Source organism: Psammomys obesus, unplaced genomic scaffold (genome assembly GCF_907164565.1).
Source record: "Psammomys obesus unplaced genomic scaffold, mPsaObe1.curated_primary_1811, whole genome shotgun sequence".
NCBI classification, from domain to species: Eukaryota; Metazoa; Chordata; class Mammalia; order Rodentia; family Muridae; genus Psammomys; species Psammomys obesus.
Genome location: NW_026592118.1, coordinates 16,546,119 through 16,566,711, shown reverse-complemented (window position 1 = coordinate 16,566,711; position 20,593 = coordinate 16,546,119). Strand labels below are relative to the sequence as shown.

At 43.4% G+C, this 20,593-nt stretch overlaps 1 protein-coding gene across 1 annotated transcript in view; it reads left to right on the top strand.

The window, feature by feature from the left end:
- Magi2 (membrane associated guanylate kinase, WW and PDZ domain containing 2) overlaps positions 1-20,593 on the top strand; it is a 1,360,055-nt gene that overhangs the window by 1,250,296 nt on the left and 89,166 nt on the right. The window contains exons 22-25 of the mRNA XM_055612892.1: positions 192-377; positions 3,102-3,276; positions 9,197-9,392; positions 10,658-10,801. Of these exons, the coding sequence (XP_055468867.1) occupies positions 192-377; positions 3,102-3,276; positions 9,197-9,392; positions 10,658-10,801 (701 nt within the window). The remainder of the gene's footprint in view (positions 1-191; positions 378-3,101; positions 3,277-9,196; positions 9,393-10,657; positions 10,802-20,593) is intronic.

Here is a 20,593-nt window from a genome sequence, read left to right as displayed (position 1 = left end):
TCTTCTACACTGTGACTCCTTATGTCCTGCGCTCTCCCAAGAAGCTGCTTAGACAAAGACATGGAGAAGGAAAGAGTTCTGACTTGCATTGTTTGTCTTAGGCTGGGACTGAAAAGTAAAGCATGTACTGGTGGTGTCCCTGATACCTATTTCTATTGGGTTGTTTTGTTTTATTTGGTTTTGTCTTTCAGCTGTGCCCCATAAAATCGGACGAATCATTGATGGGAGTCCTGCCGATCGCTGTGCAAAACTAAAAGTGGGAGACCGGATCTTAGCGGTCAATGGCCAGTCTATCATCAACATGCCTCATGCAGACATTGTGAAGCTCATCAAGGATGCAGGTCTTAGTGTCACGCTTCGCATCATTCCTCAGGAGGGTGAGTGCCTAAGGTGGCCTTCCAGGGAGACAGACCACCGACACCCTCACCTGGCCTTCTCAGCAAACCCACAAGGGTCCCGGAGTCCATCAGTTAACATCAGGGTGCTGTCTGGGTCTCAGAGGTTGAGAACTATTTCCACATTTTCCCAAACTCACACTCACTGGTTTTATTCAGAAATCAACTTATGTGATACTGTAGGCTCAGTGGTATGAACCCTAAGGTTAGGGGTTCTCAGAGCCCTCCCTGGGGTTTGGAGCATACTAGCTTAATGTAGATATGAAGCCAGAACTTGTTGAACCCAGCGGGCAGTAATACAGACCTGAGAAAAGCAAGAAGGGAGGAGGGGGTGCTTGTTCCTTTTAACAATTGATCTCTAGAAAAATCTTCAAAGTCAGATTGATTTTGAAACTCGGGAGAAGTGGTTTTAGTTTTGCAAACAAAAGAGACCTCATTTAGGAATTGCTCCATCTGGAAAGAACGTAAAATTCCCACTTAGCCTTTTGAATGTCTCCATATCAGTCTCCCCTCCCTCAACACCTGTAAGTTTCAGAGTGGTGAACAACCCACCCCGCACAACTGAGGCCTCTTCCGAATTCTTTGACTATGGCAAGCACAGCAGGCTGGCTGCTCAGTTGCAGCTTCTGACCCACCAACAGAACTGAGGGATTTCATCCCTGGAGCTCACTGATGAATAACCATGGTAGCTTCCTTAGCATACTCTTATTCAGCATAATCCAGAGGCTGATGGTCTCACTTTGAATCCCTTATTTGGCTCACCCTTCCACCCATTCCATTTTAGGACTGTCTGATAGGTGGACACTACATAGCAGAGTAACCAAAGCCGCCGGACTTTGATTACAAAAAAGATGTTTCCAACTAGGGTGAGCTGGGGCCCTTGGGAAATAGCTGGTACTGTCTAGAGACAATTTGGCTGTCTTGATTGGGGTGGAGATCTGACTATCATCAAGGAACAGAGGTCAGAGTTGCTTCTAAACTTTTTTAAAAATTTAACTTTATTTTTTATAATTTATTTATTTTACATCCCGATTATAGCCCCCTCCCTAATCTCCTCCTGGCTCCACTCTCTGTCCCTCTCCCCCCCCCATTTTCCTGTGATGATGCTCAGAACGGTGCTCCACAGCAAAGGATGATCTGCTCCAACCTGTGAAGCATGCCAAGCCTGAGAGACCCTAATAAAAATAGGGACGATGTTGAAATATTTGGACTGTAAGAGAAAACAGGAGAGTGGTTTGTGTCGAATGCAAACAGAACACCTCCCTTGGTTACCCGACCACAAAAATAGACAGACAAACAGACAGATGATAATAGCCTTAGTTTTAGTCTGTCATCTGATGGCGACAACCTGTATAAGACAAATCAGAGGAAAGGAACAGTGAGCAGGAATGTCAGCTGCAGACCCCACATGCTTCTCTGCCCTCCTGCTCTGCGGTGTTACTGCTCCCTTTACTCCAACATGTGAAGGTCATCTCTACTGAAATTTTATATTATAGGGGAAGAAAAAAAAAGTAGTTTCTGAATAGCTTTATGAATCTCCCTGTGTGAGGAGTTCTTTTTTTTCCTCTTGGAGAACTGTACAGAGGTCTCGACTGGCAAGGAACCAGAGAAGAGATTGTAACAGCCTTTATTAGCTTATACAGACAGCTTGCTCCCTAGCCATGCCTTGGAAGCCTGGTAAGAATTCTTGATCTGGATGTCATAGCACACACACCTACCTCCCATAAACCCAGCTCCTTGGAAAGTGAAGTAAGGATGGCCAGCTCAGGATCAGCTGGGCTACAGAGTGAGGCTGTGTCAAAAAGCAAAGAAGACTTTTTTTAAAATTTAACTTTATTTTTTATAATTTATTTATTTTACATCCCAATTATAGCCCCCTCCCTAATCTCCTCCTGGTTCCACTCTCTGTCCCTCTCCCCCCCTTTTCCTCCCCTATTTCCCACCCTCTGTCCCCCTCCCCCCCATTTTCCTCCCCTATTTCTCAGAAGGGGGAGGCCCCCTACCATCTGACCCCAGCCTATCAAGTCTCATTAAGACTGCTGGCATCCTCTTCCTCTGTGGCCTGGCAATGCCACCCCAAAGTGGTCAAAGAGCTGGCAACAGAGTCCATCTCAGAGACAGCTCATACTCCCCTTACTAGGAGACCCACATGAAGACTGAGTTGCCTATCAGCTCCATCTGACCAGGGGTTTAGGTCCTCTTCCTGTGTAGTCCTTGGTTAGCGTTTCAGTCTCTGCAGGAACCCATGGGACCAGTTGCTGGGCCAGTGGTGCAATGGATAACGCGACTGGCTCTGTATCAGAACAGGAGACTTCTCAAACCACCAAAAGGTGTTATCTAGAACATTTCTCTCAGCAGACATTCCAATATTTTTAGGATATCAGGATATGTTTTATGCTTGTCCCTTTGGGTTGTTTCTCACAGTTTTAGCTCGTTGTTTCTGCTTTTGTTTGTTTGCTTCTGTGACCCTTCCTTCCAACAAAATGACAAAAGACTGTTCATAACTTTCCTCTTTAACAGTTATGGTTAATGAAAGAACAGTCCTTCCAGGAATGGTGTGGAGCTGGGTAAGTTTAACCTACTCCCAAAAAGCCGAGCAGAAACTGAATCGACCAAGGCCTTGAATCAGACAAGGAAGCTCCAAGTCCTAGCCCCTGTTTACTTTTTGCCAACCTGACCACATCTGTTGCCTTGGTTCCCCATCAGAGCTCAACAGTCCCACCTCGGCACCCAGCTCAGAGAAGCAGAGCCCCATGGCCCAGCAGCACAGTCCTCTGGCCCAGCAGAGCCCACTGGCCCAGCCAAGCCCAGTCACCCCCAACAGCCCTGTTGCCCAGCCAGCTCCTCCTCAACCTCTTCAGCCGCAAGGACATGAAAATAGGTAAATGTTTCCTCTGAGTTTTCTGACTCTGAGAGATGGGTTTGGTGACGAGAGAATGCCTGGGGACGGTTAGGATGCAGGGGTTGAGGGAGGTTATCCTAGACCTGGAATTACTGAGTGTAGTTTTGTATGGTTCCAGAGAGAAACGGAGAGGGGGAGAAAGAGAGGCATGGAGGAAAGGAGGGAAGAAGGGAGGGAGGAAGGGAGGGGAGAAATGAATGTGTGTGCTAAATGTGTTGTTTCGTTGGTAACTATAACTCAACATCTGTCCTGCACAGTAGGAGATGCTTCTGTGTAGAAATGCTGAGACATCACAGATGACTTGGGTTAGCCACCTGAAAGCAGAAAGGAGCTACCAGAATGATAACACAGGCAAAGGTCCTCTGGCAGGAGAGAGATCCAAGCATGAAGGCTAGAGTTATTGTGGAATAGGGTGTGGGAGCAGCTAGAGATGAACCCATTGAGGGTGACGAAGCCAACCCAAAGACTCTGGTAAAAATATTAAAAAGTCCCCATGTTTCTCTGAATAGAGTGGGGAGTTTCTGTAGGTTCCAGGTTGGCAAGTGACATTATTGGATTTTCTTTTCTGAAACTCTCTCTTGTTTGTTTGGAGAGCAGACTGAAGGCTGCCAGGGTAAAGCAGATTAAGAGTGAAAAGGTGGCTGCGGGAAAGCACTGAGCCATAAACACAGTAGTTTGGAGCACAATGGCAGTGCGGAGGAGAGGGGAAGCGGAAGGACTCCTAGCCAACCACGACTGTCCCCACATTTCCGTAACTGACCGATAACTTTGCATTGCCCTCTCTAATGAGAGTCACCCATCCCCCATCGGGACCTTCTGAACTGATAATGTGAATAAGGTTTTTTTGAGCCTTTCAAAGACAGGAGTGACATATAAAAATGCTACCGTCTTATTGTGACTTGTGTATAACAAAGAACCTGGCTTGGGTTGAGCCATTAAAGAAATAGATAAGGGTTTGTTCCCATGTGTGTTTCTTCCTTCCAACAGGAGAAAAACAAAACACATATCAGAATGCAAATGCCTCCTTAGCCTTATGATTCCAGAATTTTCTAAACAGCTGCTTCCCATGTTCCTCCTTCTCCTCCCCCCCCACCACGTCACAGAAGATGGAGCAAGACTTTTCTTTTTATTTTCAGAACTCTCTGAACAATGATTCCCCCTATACCACAGGTGTCATTTCCATTAAAAAAAAAAATCTCCTATGATTTTTCCCATGTGTTTTTGTGCTCTCCTAGAAAAGTGCGTGCCTGGCTGTCCTTGGTTGCTTATGTCTTAGTGCATGATGGGGAAGAGAGAAGCCCCATTGAGCAAATGATGCAGAGGGAAGAGCATGACACCCCGAAAGAAGAGGTAGTCCAGGTTACTCAGTGATGAGCCCCAGCCGGGCTTGCTTACACCATGTGGATGGGGACAGATTGCACTGGTTTTCTCCAGGATCCATCCGAGACTCCAGCGGGAAGGCTTGGGTGCCCCTGTGGTCCCTCAGCCAGTCTTAGCACACTCCTGCTCCTGGTTTTGCCATCGTAGAGTAATTCTGTAACCCACCCCTTCTTTTAGGGGGCAGCTGCCCTGGACCTGCGTCTTGCCTCTAGCCATGGGCAGGTAATCTCATCTCTAGTAGCCAGTCAGTTCTCCTGGTCCACTAGCCAGCATCTCTCCAGAAAAGGTTCTCCTCTGGTGAAGAGCTGAAGCATGGGAGTGTATTAAAGTTCCCCTGGGAGAGCAGCTGGCTCAGCCGCTGTAGGCTCCTAGCTGACAACTGGGACCTCCTCTCTCCCTCTCCTGGAAGCAATGTTCTTTGCAAATACTTCATCCTTCACCACAAAATAAAATATTTCCTAAATCTAAAATTAGCATATTTACATGATTCAAATTTGTATAAATCGCCAGCATGTTTGTTTTGGTACCATTAACAACCTTTACAGGCCTGTGCTCGGGTTCCCTGGCTTATATTTTTATTGTCTTTGGTGATTCATTTATGTAGAAACCAAAATATTCAATGACTTTACAGGTATCAGAAACATTTTCATAGGCTCCTCCGGAGATGGCCAAAGAAAAACTCGTTGCCTATTTCTAGATCAGGCAAGACATGCTGCCAAGGCAGTTCACATACCATCTCACACGCCCATCTCACAGGTCAGAGGGAGCCATTTCCTGTGCAAGAGCAGGATGAGCTATAATGGCAGTCTTCTTGACTGTTTCCATCCTGCAAATCCCAATAAGTGCTGTCGCATACTCTCTCATTTACTCCCAGGTTAACTTCCTACGCTGCCCTACGTACTGAGGAATCACAAAGTAATTCTAAGATGATCGTAAGTGAAAGCGAGAAGGATCTCTTTTAAAAAAGAGAGAAGAACGATTACAGAATATATGTGCAAACTAAACACAAAGAACAGAGTTCTCTTCACCAACAAGGGCAATTGATGTCTGCCGCTTAAAGCCACGAGGCCCATGGAAGAGCACTGGAAATGTCTTCCTTTAAACATACTGAACCCTGGATACTTAAGGCTGGAAATAATTCTTTTTTTTTTTTTTAATTTAGTTAAAATGTGAATACATCATTTATTCCTTTCCTCCTTCCTGCCCCTCCCATCTCCAGCTCCTCTCACCAATTATGGACCTCCTCCTCTTTAACCATTACTATCACACACACATCCAACAAATAACACATAAATACAGCCTGCTGCGTGAGGCCTTCCGGTGTTGCCTGCCTGTGCATGCTTCTAAAGCTGAGCGCTCTGTATTGGTTAACCAATCAGGAAACTCCTCGGCTGGTGGCAAATTCTCCCACTCAGCCATTGTTAATGGCTTTAGCTCTTGAGCGCTCACTCATGGGCTCCCGCCCCAGGAAATGATGCATAAACGCTCACAAGCTGTGGAGTATCTCCCGGGCAGCATCGCTTAGTCTTGGAACTTTACCACACCATAAAAGCTTAGTAGAGTTTACTATTTGCCGTCTGTCTTTGTCATCTTGAAAGTATCTTTAAGAGGGGAATTAACAACCACGAGAACTAGGTTGGTGACCTTCCCTTTTCAGTAAAATCACTTTCAGGAGCGTGGGTCTACGTGGGTGCGTGCATGCGTGCATGCGTGCGTGCGAGTCGCTTTGAGAAAGAGTCGCTGAACCTGGAACTCACTAGTTGATTAGACAGTGCGACCAGCAAGGCCAAGGATCCTCCCGTTTCTACCTCACTAACGCTGAGATCACAGGTGCAGGCCACTGTGCCTGGATTTTATGTGGGACCTGGCGTTTTCGCAGCAAACTCTTTACCAACCGGCCCATCTTTCTAGCCTGAAACCTGGCTTTATATATATATAAATATATATATAATCTAATTTTGTGTTTTCCATAAAGTGAAGTGTTAGACATATTCATCCCAACCTAATTTTTGCTCCAGCCAAGTGTATCACTCACTTAAAAGTTAGCGACATTCATAAAAAATTAAGTACATTTTCCTTGCAAAACAACTTTTCAGTGTGAAGTTTATAACTGAAAATCCTGACACATGACAGTAGGAGAGAGGGGAGTCTGAGTGCTTGGTGGCCAAGATGACAGCTGCAGCAAACTTCACTGTTCCCGTTTCTAGTCATTTGTCTAATCTTTGGGGAGATTTTTACATTCCATCCTCTTTCACGAAACCTCATGACACAGCTGGTTGGAAACGGAGCACATAATGGATATTTCATACCAATACCACACAGATCATAAAAATAAAATGGCTATGCTATAACTTAAAACAGCGTGACAGTCAAACCACCAGGCCAGCGATTTCTAGAAGGGGACCAACACACGCTGGCAAACATCACCCAGATCTGTTCCTTTTGTTTAGCGCGTGCCTGTGCATAGTTAAGTGTCTTATTCAAATCGTATTTTAAATAATTCTGTTCACAGCTTGCACCGCGCTAGGTGAACGGAGTGAGGAATAAAGCAAAGCCTGAGTTACACAATCCATAGAAAGAATGTCTTCCCTCTCTGCAGGGCTGAGTAACAACCACAGCATTCTCAAAGGGGTGGTTGAAGCTACTTACTAACCCCCTTCCAAGAAGCCCAGTGAACCCATCCATTGTTCTGCAACTCCCACTGTGTCCTCCCCAAATATTGGGCTATTTGCTAATTGTTCAGCGTGAACTGTTTTTTTTTTCTATATTTGTCAGTAGTCAGCATCAGTGAGACCATAAACCAGTAAAGAAACCTTTATCTAGTCTTAAATGTTAAGCTCTACAAACTTTGAACCTTTTTGTGCGTGCTATGTCCTTAATTCCACCAGACATGGTAGCGCACACCTGCAGTCCTGTCACTCAGGAGGCTGATGGAGGCATATCACAAATTCAAGACCAGCCTTAGCTACACAGCTTTGTCTAAAAAGGAAGAAAGAAATAGAAAAGAAAAACAAAAAAAAAAAAAGCATTTCCCTAATTCTTCCGAATATTGTTGCAATCTAACCGCATCTGTGCTACAGCACCCAGGCAGTGAACTATTAAAATTAAATTAAAGTTTAAATTAAAGTGTCTCTATTCCACAATGCCGATTTGTTTTTTGTTTGCCTCGCCATGTACCTGTGATTCCACACTGCCAGGACTTGGCTGGCATTCCCTTTGTGACCGGGGTGCCCCCTGAGCTTAGAACAGCGGGAATGCCTGGAGATCCCTCAGCTGCTCTTGTGTTTCTCGGTGCTCTCTGTGTTTATTAGTGTGTGAGAACGAAAAATAAGCCAGAAACGAATGTTGCACTGGGTCATTTTGCCTTTCCTCCTATCACATGACCGCAGTGGAAATCAGTACTGATCCCAGAAGCTGAGCTTTCATGATTAAACCTCTACAACATAGCTCCAATTTTTTTTCACTGAGCCAGTGACTCTCGGCCTACATTATATTCAAGGATCATGCCTTCCTACCACTTCTTTAACATCTAAAATGCTCAAAAAGATACAACTTAGCAGTTAAAATAACTCTGGATTGGGACTGGAGAGGTGGCTCAGTGTTTAAGAACACTTGCTCTTGCAGAGAACTGGAGTTCAGTTCCCAGCATGCACATGGTGCCTCAGAACCCTTTATAATTTCAGTTCCAGGGATCTGGTGCTCTATTCTGGCTGCTAAAGGCACTGTTCAAACATACACACACATGCACACATATACAATACAAAATAAAAATAAATAAAACTTTTTTTAAAAAAATGTCCATTAATAATATGTTTATAAACTGTTTGGTGATTATTTCAATTATGTTTACATGACATGATGATATATCAAGATGTGTGTTTGTGAGAGACAGAGACAGAGACTGAGATAGAAGCCAGGTGGGGGTTATAGAGGGAGAAAAGAAAAGAAAAGAAAAGAAAAGGTGAAAAAAACATGTTTGGATTCCCTAGATTTATAGTGATTGAGCAGTTGGGTTTTTTCTATAAAGATTTATTTTATGTTTAATTATGTATATATGAGTATATCTCTGTATGAGGAGTACAAAAGAATCTAGTTCCCTGGAGCTGGAATGACAGGTGTTTGTGAGCCACCTGACATGGCTGCTGGGAACTGAGCTCAAGTCCTCAGTAGGAGCAGTGTGTGTTGCTAACTGCTAAGGCAGCCACCCAACCCCCTACCTGTGCACTTTTTAAATAGCCACAGTGAAAGGAGGATACCCATGAGCACTTTTCCACAAAGTTTTAAGGGAAACATCACTTTTCTGTTGACTTCTTAATGAGCCAAATGAAAGTGAGTAATAGAACGTTTGCCAGCAGTTTTAAAATAATACCGTTTCCTTAATCTTCTTAAATCCTCAATACGTAGCAAGACCAACTCAAGGTTTGGGTCCCCACGGCTGTGGCGGCTGGACCACGGTTAGACGTTCTAATCTTCTCAAGAGTACCGAAATACCAAAGCAAACCCCTTTCCCTCTATCTAGTTACAGGTCAGAAGTTAAAGCAAGGCAAGACGTGAAACCAGACATCCGGCAGCCTCCCTTCACAGACTACAGGCAGCCCCCGCTGGACTACAGGCAGCCCCCAGGAGGGGACTACCCCCAGCCCCCAGCCTTGGACTACAGGCAGCACTCCCCAGACACCAGGCAGTACCCTCTGTCAGACTACAGGCAGCCACAGGTACCTCTGCTGGGGATCACGGGGCCCCACCAAGACTTCCTGATGTGCAAGGGATGCAGGAGAAGGGAGCCGAGAGCGAGGGCTCTGTTACTGGTACTGATATCGGGATAACACCTGCACCTCCAAAACGCCAGTGCATAAATCAATCCATTCCAGAATCAGAACAGAGTCAGGAGTGAGTGGACAGTCATGGATGAACCAATCCTCGGTAATTAATCGGCTAACTCCAAGAACATAGCCTTGCCTGCTGTTTGTTTTTTGTTTTTTGTTTTTTTGGTTTTTTGTTTTTTTTTTAAAGCTCCTGCTAGACTCTCAGAGTACTGCTAATGCAGAAAATTTCACATTTCCCAGCCATTGGAGTGTTTTTCAGAGCCATGGCTTCTAAATGGCCTCCTGCCTCCCACTTTGGTAAAGAGCCGAGCCTCCTCCACGCAGAGAGCAATGGCCAAGCGTGGCTTCACAATCTACGCTGCAGGATTAGCAAAAAGCCCCTGTGTGCACAGCAAAAGGTTCGGCTGGTTTCATAACTGGTTAGCACTAGCATAACTCCTGAGACTTTCTTAACCTCCCTGGGCTTCCATTTCCTCAAGGGTGGGTCTTCTTTACAGGCCAAGTTAAATAGTCAACCTTTGTGAAAGGTATGGAGACCAGAGTTCAATGTCTAGTAAATAGTCATCATTTGCTAATGAGATACCAAGGTAGAGATTAAGGACACGTTCCTCCTTATCAGATTATATTGTGTCCCATTATTAAAATGAAGACAACTTTATCCCTCAAGAGTTTAAGAGGGTTCATAATCAGGAAGTCTTGGACATGCTACATTTTCAGGGAAAGGAAACCTGATTCTTTATCCTGTGACTTGATGTTCAGTGGTCTGTACAACTGAAACATACAGCCAAAACCCTACTCGAGTTCATTTTTTAGCTCAGAAAACTTTAGTTTACACTCACAGAGACACAACACTGATTGATTACTTATGGTACCCATAGTAATGAGTGGGAAAATTCAGGAGAGATGACATCATTCAGACCTATATGCCATAAGCACAAGTTGATCAGGAAACAGAGTTAACTGTTCTGGCCTACTTGAGCCTCTGGAGCTGTGTCCTGCATGTCAGCACTTGGAGAGTCAGATGACATCTTTTAACACTTTGCCATTTGAACACGTTAACTATGAGGGAGGGGGTGCACAGAGAGAAAAACTGACCATCGAAACCCCTCCGATGCTAAACAATTCCATGTTCCATTTTCTCCTCACTCTCAAAGGATTTTGATTATTTCACTGTGGACATGGAGAAAGGAGCCAAAGGATTTGGATTCAGCATCCGTGGAGGAAGGGAATACAAAATGGATCTGTACGTGTTGAGATTGGCAGAGGATGGGCCAGCCATAAGGAACGGAAGGATGAGGGTAAGGTGCTTCACATTACAGAGCTCCTTGCTCTTTTTTTTTTTTTTTTTTTTTTTTTTTTCATTTTGCGTTTTTGGTTTTTTTGAGACAGGGTTCCTCAGTGTAGCCTTGGCTGTCCTGAACTCCCTTTGTACACCAGGCTGGCCTCAAACCACAGAGCTACTCCTGCCTCTGCATCTGTGAGTGCTGGGATTACGGGCACGCACCACCGCATTCAGCTGAGCTCCTTGATCTTAATGAGAACCCCACCGCGGCATTAGCAAGGTTACCACCTCTCAGACAAGCAGGTTTCGCCGTCTCCTTTTCATAAACTGATTTTTAAAGATTTGGTCAAACACTTAGAAAGAATTATATTAGCAAGAGCGATGTGGTGGGACATGCCTGTAACGCCAGCACTGGGGAGGTTGAGACAGGAGGATGATTGATTCATTGATGATTGAGTCGAGACCGTGGTAACTTTGAGGCCATTCTGGAAAATATTAGTATGGCTCACACTCTCAAAGAACCAAAAGGATAAAAGACTACAAATGCCTCTTGTTTTTCTCTTCTAAATGTCTACAGATTAATAAACCTCAACATACTAGCCACAGTAACTTTGAGGCCATTCTGGGAAATATTAATATGACTCACACTCTCAAAAAAAAACCCAAAAAGATAAAAGGCTACAAATGCCTCTTGTTTTTCTCTTCTTAAATGTCTACAGATTAATAAACCTCAACATACTGGTATTTTTTTCTTAAGAGAAAATGAAAGAAAAAGGACAGAGGAAAGAAATATAAGAAATAGTATAAAATGGAGACAAGCTCTATTATTCTTCTGTGGTTCAATGATTCCATTTCCATTGAGGTTGAGTCTTTCAAAATTTATTTTCTCTTTTATGTTCCTCCCCTCCACATACATTAATCGAATGGCCTTATGCCTCTCTGGAAATGTTTCCTTTTCATCAACTGGCCTTTGGGCTTTAATATTGGACAGCCTGGCACAATAGGAGAAAGGGAATTTGGCTTCTTGCACATAAGTTGCCCTTAAAAATTGGAGCAGTTAGACACTTTCAATTTGAGTGCAAGTTGAGGAGGGATTTTTAACGTAGCAGTCTCTCTCAGGTAATGATGGATAGAATAACTCACTTTCCATCAAGAAGTACATGACAAAACAATAAATTATAACTCTGGACAAATCTTTGTCCTGTCTCAAGTGGCTCCAGCAACTACATAAGAAAGTTTAATTCTTCTTGTGCATCTAGAGTTTGTCCTTACAAATTGTTGCTTTCTTAACAACTGCCAACCGATTATTCTTGGGAAAATGCACCTGTTACTCCTACTCCCAAGCCTATCTTCTATCATTCTCTTTCAAGAACCAAGGAGTTATCTACAGTACAAAAGTAGGAAGAATGCAAAACCTGTTTCCCTCCCTCCTCTACAGCCCTCTGGTAACTGGGAGATTGTGACTGTGGACTTTTACCCCAGACGGGACAGACTCCAGATATAGACAGTCCCTGTCCTGATCCAATACTATCCTGTGCTTCTCTGCAGGAGGTACCAGTAGGAGAGTACTCCACATGGCTTCTTGCCTCTATAGCTTCCCCCAAGCCAGATGGCATGTTCTTTTTTTAATAGAATTATATTTATTTATTTATGGCGGAAGCGTGCTCATGCCTGAGAATGCATATGGAGGTCAGAGGACAACTTGTGGGAGTTGGCTGTCTCCTTCCACTTTGTGTGGTCTGAGGGTTGGACTCGGGTGGTCAGACTTGGCAGTAAGTACCTGTCCCCACTGAGCCACGTGCCCAAGCCAGAACTGCACTGCAGCATCAGCTCACAAGTGATTAAATAAAACAGAATTAATCTTTGCAGTGCGAGGGAAGTCAGCACAGTACAGAGATCGTGAGTGAAATGGCCAGAGCCTTCTGGGATGAGGAAGAAGTCGCTGCCCTCTGCCACCTCCCACCTCTTTAAACACGTCTAAGTGGCTGGGTGCATATAGTCTTTCCAAGCCACAGAAGCCTAAATAGAGAGTGAAAAGTTTATAGAGCCTCAACCCTAGCAGTGGTTCTCAGCACAGCCCATATAAGCTAAGTCTCAGAATTCGACCATATTTTGGCCCTGTAGAGTTGGAGGGCATGGCTGTGCTTGACCACACACCCACCTCTTAATTCACAGATACATTTAAATTACTTCAGCAAGGACCAGGATCGATCAATAGTTGTATGACTTATGGTCTGATTATTTTAAACTAATGCATTAACTGGATAATCCATAGGTTTTGGGTTAGGAAAATCAATAATAAATTTTCTCAGGGACCCTTTTCTCGGTTTATTACAAGGTTCCCACCTTGATATTATTGGCGTGCAGGTATATACGAAGCTTAAACATCTGTGCCGGCAAGGCTTTACAAAGCCTTGTCAACCTCACCTGTCTTATGACTTGGTTTGTAAATTTCCAAGACTCTTAAGACAGCCAGGTGAGCTAGACATTACGAACTACCACTAAAAAAGGAGCTCAAATAGAGCATTTGAACTACTACAACACATTTCTCCCATATTAACATCACTTTGTCACCACCAATTTCAATGTGTGGCCTCTCTGCAAACACACACACACACTCACACACACACATGATCAAATTCATTTGGTAGAAGCTATATAGCCTCCCCATTTTTATTATCAAGAATATCAAAAAGAAAAACTCCAGGTAATGGTCTGATAGAAGCTAAGGTTTTGTCTGGCACAGTAAAATTGTTCAAATCCAGATTAATACCAAGGAGCTGAATGATCCTGTAAATGAATTGGTTGCTGTGCCCCTAGGTTTGGGACACAGATGGTGTGAATTTTAGATAGTTTATTGTACCAGATTTCAGCATCTGCATTTGAGACATCTTTTCGTGCTCATTTGTGCTAGGCTGATGGTAGGGGAACGTTAATACCAAATTTAGGTAGGGACACGGAGAAAGCCAGGGGATATACTAACACCAAAGTGAAGACATCCTTCTACTGAGTATTCTGGGAAAGTGGTACCCAGCTTTTATTTTCAGGTTGTCTCTAGGTACCCAAGTGTTACCAAGACAAATGATAATGATCGTCATGGGCCAGGTAAAGAAAGGCAGGTAGATGGAGTCAGAGGTCCCCAGCTGTTCTTTCTGGCTACTTGCAGCCAGGATGGCCATTTTGGCAGAGAGCTTTAGCAAATTTGGCTATTAGAGAAATTAGTTCTAACAAAGTTAAGAAAAATGAAATCTTCATAACTAATGACTAAGTCTCTGGAACAAGGTTCTCAGAAATAGAACCTCATTAAAAGCCCGAAACTAACTGGAGAACACCGGCAAAGAAAAACGAGCATACAAAATAGCTTTCTGGTAAATCTCAGTGAAGCGGAGGGTGTAAGAAATTTAGAGATAAATGTGAGACGTTTGGAGGGAGGGAACAGCAGTCCTGAGTGCTTAATAAAAATCTGGCAGACAAATCGAAAGAGAATCTGCGAGGAGGAGGAGATTGCTCTGTGAAAAAGCAGACTAGGGGGGAGGCCGGGAGCAGCTAACGTGAATGGGTAGCATCCACAAATGCAGGGGAAGAAGGCAAAGTGCTTTCTGCTGTCATAGGCGGAGAACACAGTCCTCGTCTCCATGAAATGGTTTTTCTGGGATAAGAAGGGCATCATGTATAACTGCATTCGCAGCTGTGTGGCATTTGCATGCCACTAACAGTGCCCGAGCTGGTGCTTCCCACACGAGTCTGCCTGGAGTGGGCTTCAGGATGACCCAAACCTCAGCTGGTTGCTGAACATCTTACCCATCTTCTCTGTTTTCTTAATGAAAAGCATAATTCACTGATGGAAACTTCTTTTGAATTTGTTGATTTTTTTTTCCTCCCCCCGGTCTAGATCCATCTAGCTTGAAACCACAGAATAAGTACTTAAATGAAGTATATTCTACTTTATATTTTTGTTGCCATTAAACACAGACCCACTTGCAAGACGATTTCTACCATATGTGACAGAAATAAATACTAATGAAATTGTATCCAAGCTTTTAAAAAAAAAAAAACTTTTCTATCATGTCTCCATTCCCCTCCTACCCTCCCCCAGAGATGGAAAGAGCCACCACCCTAAATAAAGAAGCACTTGACATTCTGTCTGGTGTTTCCACATACACGGATTTCGTTTTGCACACTTGGTGAACTTTAGATAAATGACTCATAATATGCGAGTTCTTCCCTGTGGTTCTTTTTTTATACATTATGCTCATGAGAGTCATCCAAGTTGGTGGATTTATTTTTACTGCTGTGAATTTTCCCTCAGGGTCAAACTCCTACATTCTATGTAGTTTTCTGTTTTCCTGTTCAATAGGCATTTGAAATTTCCTCTGTCAATGGGTCTCGGTTACAGCTAGTGCAATTCTTGAACGTGCTCCAGCTCCGTACGTGCAAGGCTTTTCCTAGACAGACACATAGTGACTTAGCTAAGAGCTCACACACACACACACACACACACACACACACACACACACACACAAAAGCAATATCCTAGGTTACCATGTAAAGTTACACATTTTCGTACTTGCAAAACTTGTGTTTCCAACTTTTAAACTCTCACTCTACTAAATGAAAATGACATCATCCGGGTGCAAGTTTGTATGTCTGTGTGTGCATGCACACAGGTGTGTGTGTGCACCTCTCTGAGTGTGCAGGTGGACACTAAAAATGTACATTGCTTGCTTTCCTCTTTTGAGCTCCATCTTGTTTTTATATATATATATTTAAACTTTCATTACATTGTGTGTGTGTGTGTGTGTGTGTGTGTGTGTGTGTGTGTGTAAACATGTACCACAGTGCACATGTAGGGCTGACAAGACAGCCTGTGGAAGTCTCCTCTCTGATTTCATGATATATGTGTCCTGAAGATTGACCCCAGGTCGTCCAGCTTGGTGGCAATCACTTTTGCCCTCTGAGCTATCTGACAGGCCCTCTCCACACTTTTTTCTTTGAGGCAGGCGCTCTCTGCAGATTGAACTAGACTTGCTGGACAGTGGATGTGCAGGAGTTTGTATGCCTTGATTCCACAGGATGGTCATTACCCCTTCTTGCGGTTATTTGGACCTCTTAAAAAGCACATCTTTTCTTCATTTGCTGTTGAATATTTGCCCTTTCACAGTGTGATGCAAATCTCTTTTTACAGATTAGATACTGTACTTCTCTTCTTTCCTAATACTGTTTTGATAAAGAGAATTCTTAATATAACTTCTTAGGTCTTTTCTTCATAGTCTTTCTTTTCTGAGTATTGCTTAAGAAATCATTTCCCAACAGTTTCTCTGTCTTTCTCTGTCTCTGTCTCTCTCTCCCCCACCCACCACTGAGAAAAAAAAGAGAAGAAAAAGAACAATCAAGTCTGTGTGTGTGTGCATGTGTGTGTGATGGATGTGCATGTGTATGCGTGTGTGTGCATGTGTGTGGATGCAGGTACATGCATGCAGAAAACAGAGAAGGACCCTGGGTATCTCCTCTGTCACTCTCTTACTGACTCTGTGGAGAAATGGTCTCTCGCTGACTCTGGACTTGCTGGATTTTCGGCTGGCTAGCCAGAAGCCCCAGCAACCCATCCACTTGTGCACACACACACACCGGTGCTGAGGCTCAGGAAGTGCAGCTATGCCAAGCTAATGGAGGGCGCTAGAAATCTGAACGCAGATGGGCGTTCTTCTTCAGCAAGAACACTGACCCCCGACCATCACCCTAACTCTGCAATACACCATCTTAAATATCTACTATACTTCCAAGCATTTTCAAGTCTACATTCTAAACACCTGCCGTAGGAGATAGAAATTCAATTTCTGCTTTTCTTTATGTCTAACTTCATGTCACAACATCATTTTATGACTTTCCCTTCTCCCTAGTCTACAGGAATAACTTTATGATAAATAGAATAAATTCTATTTAATAAATATGTAATGTGACTGTCAGCATATTTTTAAAAATCTTATAAGCTATGGAAGATTCTTAAAGCATTAGAAATGATTTCTCAAGCAAGAGTAAAGGAAGGGGTTAAATTATGCCAGCCTTTTTTTCTTCATTATTGGTCTCATGTTTATCTTTCGATAAAGTGTTGCATTTCTTAAATACACAAGTCGGCTTTCAGGAGTATTCTTAAGATTCTCCATATAAATTTTAGAGTTCTCTTTTTAAGTTTCTCAAAGAATTAATAAAACATTATTTTAAGAAAGAAAGGAAGGAAGAAATAAAATAAAATGAGGCAGAGGTGCTATTTGAATAGATGTCTAAATATTCTCCAGAATTTATTAACAAAACTCCATTTTATGCTTAAGGTAAAAAAAAAAGAGTGAGAAGCTTACATTTGTCTTAAATGGAGTAGAATAAACAGTTCTTATGGCCTTACTACTTAGCAAGACCCCCATCTCAGAAATTGACAGCTGGGCGTGTAGTTCAGTGGTGGAGGGCTTACCTGCATGGAAAAGGCCCCAGGTTGGGTCCCCAGCACTACAATGAGTCACTGGAATCATTTGACTACATTTATGTAGGTCTGTTTCTAAACCAGGACATCTGATCATTTCTAGTCTATTCTTTTTCACAACAGCACACTTCCTTGATCGCTGTGGAGTCAGCCTTCTAACTTTGCGCTTCTCTTGGAGACAGTAACTTTTCACTGGCTAGCCTGGGGCTTACGGCCAGTCCTCCTGCCTCTACCTCCCATCTTGCCGTAAGAGTACTGGGGTTGCAGAAGTGATGTGTGCCTCTGCGTTGGCTTCTTACCTGGGTTTTGTTGAGTGGAACTTAGGTCACTAGGCCTGCTCAGCTAGCAATTTTATGATCTCCCTGGCCTGAAATTATATTTTATACATTGCTCAGTTACACCATAAAAAATTACTAAATTCTCACTATTTTAATAAATAACATTTAGATTTTTTATGTAATAATCACATTTTCTGAAAACAAAGTTTTATATATATATTTCCTTTCAAATCCTTTATCTTCTCTTTTTCTTTCTGCATGAAGCTCAACAGAAGTGGTCAAGGCAGGCTTCCCTCATCTTGGTAGGAGTTCTCTTGACAGTCTCTGTTTAGCCTGGTGTCTAATGGCCTCTCACAGACAACCTTCATCTGTGCTTTAATCAGGTCTGCCTCCTCGTGCTCCTATTTGCCGGGGAGTGGGGAGAAGACACTTGTTAGGAATAGATGTTGAAATTTAGCTACTTTTTCTATTTCTGTAAAAGGTATCGCATGATCTCTTTCCATTCATACATAAATATGATAGGAGCATGTATGCGGAACGCATTTTTATGTGCCTCTTTCATCACGTTTATTCTTTCAATCCTTCTAGTCTCATCAATCATGCCATAGACTTTTCCATCTCCCTTTATCCTCATCAGAGGACTGGTTCGCATATTCATCCTCTTGCTCATTTGCTTTTATGTTTGATATTTCCATTTGTCCCCCCCCCCATTTGCCTTGGCTTAATCCGGTAGTCCCTTTTCTTTCTCAGTAGTTGCAGGTTTTTATCAGTAATGTCGAGGAGTTCTGCTCCAAGGACGATGTTTTGTTATGTAGTACGTTCATTATTTCAAGTTGTGGTCTCAAATATATTCTAATTTCTAACATGATTCGTGCTCTGACTCATGAGCAAATTCTTGGGCTTTATTTCCAATAATAACATTTACATTTATGACTACAGTTCTGATACTCTTTTACATTATAAATATATTGTAATTTTCGTTGTGATTGCCTTACTCCATTATGATCACTTTTGCTCATGTATTATTTAGAAGCATTTTTGTGGGTGGGATTGGTTAAGCTTCTATATTCTTGATTCTTAGCAGAATTCCATTGTCTTCAGATAATATGCTGCATATTGTTTCAATCCTTCAAATCTGTTGCTGCTCACTCTTTTGCCTGATGTGTCCCCTTTTTTGTGTAAGCCCCACAATGGCATGCACTGTATTGGATGAGTAAGTGCAGTGATGTGTCCGCAGAATGAAGCTTCGCTTCCGCCCTGTCCCATCATCCTCCACTGGAACTTTTTACCTGTTGCACTTATTAAAATGCCAAACTAAGTTCTGAAAGTATTTAATCCTCTAAAATCCCCTTTGAAGGGTTGGTTGAGTTTTACCTGTGTGTTTCGATGTCATGTGGCTTGATGCCAAGCTATCTATTTAATTTTCTGGATGAATGAAATGCATTATGGGACTGGTTCCAGCGTAGCTTATGCATCTCGTTGCTGTGACAAGATGCCTGGCAGAAAGCAGCTTAAGAAAGGAAGTTCAACGGTACACTCTGTCACGCCAGGGAAGTAGGCCATGGTAGGAGGAATTAAGGCCACGTGGGCAGCCTTGGTCAGGAAACAGAGAGAGATTGCTCAGCTCCAATTCTTTATCCAGGATCCTTGCCCGTAGGATGGCTCCGCCCACATTTAGGGTGGGTCACACCCGCCATCTAACAATGGCTTTTGCTTATCTGAATCTTGTCTCATATAAGAAAGCTAGTTTTCTTTGAGTCATCTCTTCCATGTTTTCAGCCTTTCTGCGTCTTTATATTTGATGTGATTATGTAAAAGCCTAAGTTTTATATTTTTAAATAACCTACTTCCCCAAGATAGCAACGGGCACTGAACACTAATATGTATGCTAATACCATTTATTTAATCCTGTCACTTCCCTCCTGTCCTCTTTCTATTAGTCTTCTTTGTCACATTCTTCAAAGCTGTGGTTTTCTTTGGACAGTCCCCCGGGGTCCCAGCTCACATGCATATCTTCTATAATTCCCACTGTTGTCCCCAAGTGTGATGTCTGTCATTGTGGCCAAGTCATCAACATGGAAAGGCAGGTCTTCAGGGAACAAGCAGGTGTTTCCTGGGGTCAAGCTGCTCAGATCTGTTCTGGAAACTCAAAGACACACAAAATGGAGGCCAACATTCCCCAAGCTAACAGCTGGCAGAGGTGTTTGTTTGCTCTCCAGCATCCCGTCTTCCACTTGCTTTGGCTTCAGAGGATTCTGGCTGCCTGCTCAGCAATAACGAGGAGCCTCGGAGTTACCAGGCTGCTAGAAGTAAAAGCTGGAGTAGCGTTTACCTCTAACAACCAAAACCCCTTGCAACCTTACTGTCGGTAGTTGGTCCACCATTATGCCGCTCAGAAGCCCTGAAGACCGCCCCGGTGAGACCCCATGCTCGGTCCATAATCCACTCCCTCTCCTTCCTCTGCACCTCCGGTCCCCGGTTGTGTATCTCCTGCCACAAAGCCACGAACGTGTCCTTGCCACGGCCACGTCTGCCCTAGAACTCCACAGCCAAGGGCTAGGCACTGGGGGGTCCCACACAGTAGTTCCTGGGCAGAGAGAAGCAGTGGGGGTACTTTTGCTTCTATGCACGGCCTCAGCACTGGGGTGCACAGTTCAGACAGGGTGGAGAGGGGCCATGTGTGTGAGGGAGGCATAGAGAGCCTTTAAACCCAGGCCAACTGCTGGTGGGTGGAAGTCCTGGCTTCCTTGTTCTAGGTCTTTGATTTTTCGAGGCACAAGTTTGTGTTTTGTTTTGTTAAGAATTAGCTAAGAGAATGTGTCCTCTTCAGGAGGATGAATCAAGACAACACTAGCAATTAGTGGAATGGCAGCTTCCCCATATCCTGCAAATTCATGAGTCCATTTTCCTTTTTCTTTCTATTCTCTCTCTTTTTTTCCTGATCATATTTCTCTAAAATTCTTCTGTGCTCTAAGCAGCGGCACAGAAAGTACCTTTCAAGCACGTTTATATGCCAAGAGGCTCTAAGACCTTTCAAATGTAAGTTGACTGGACT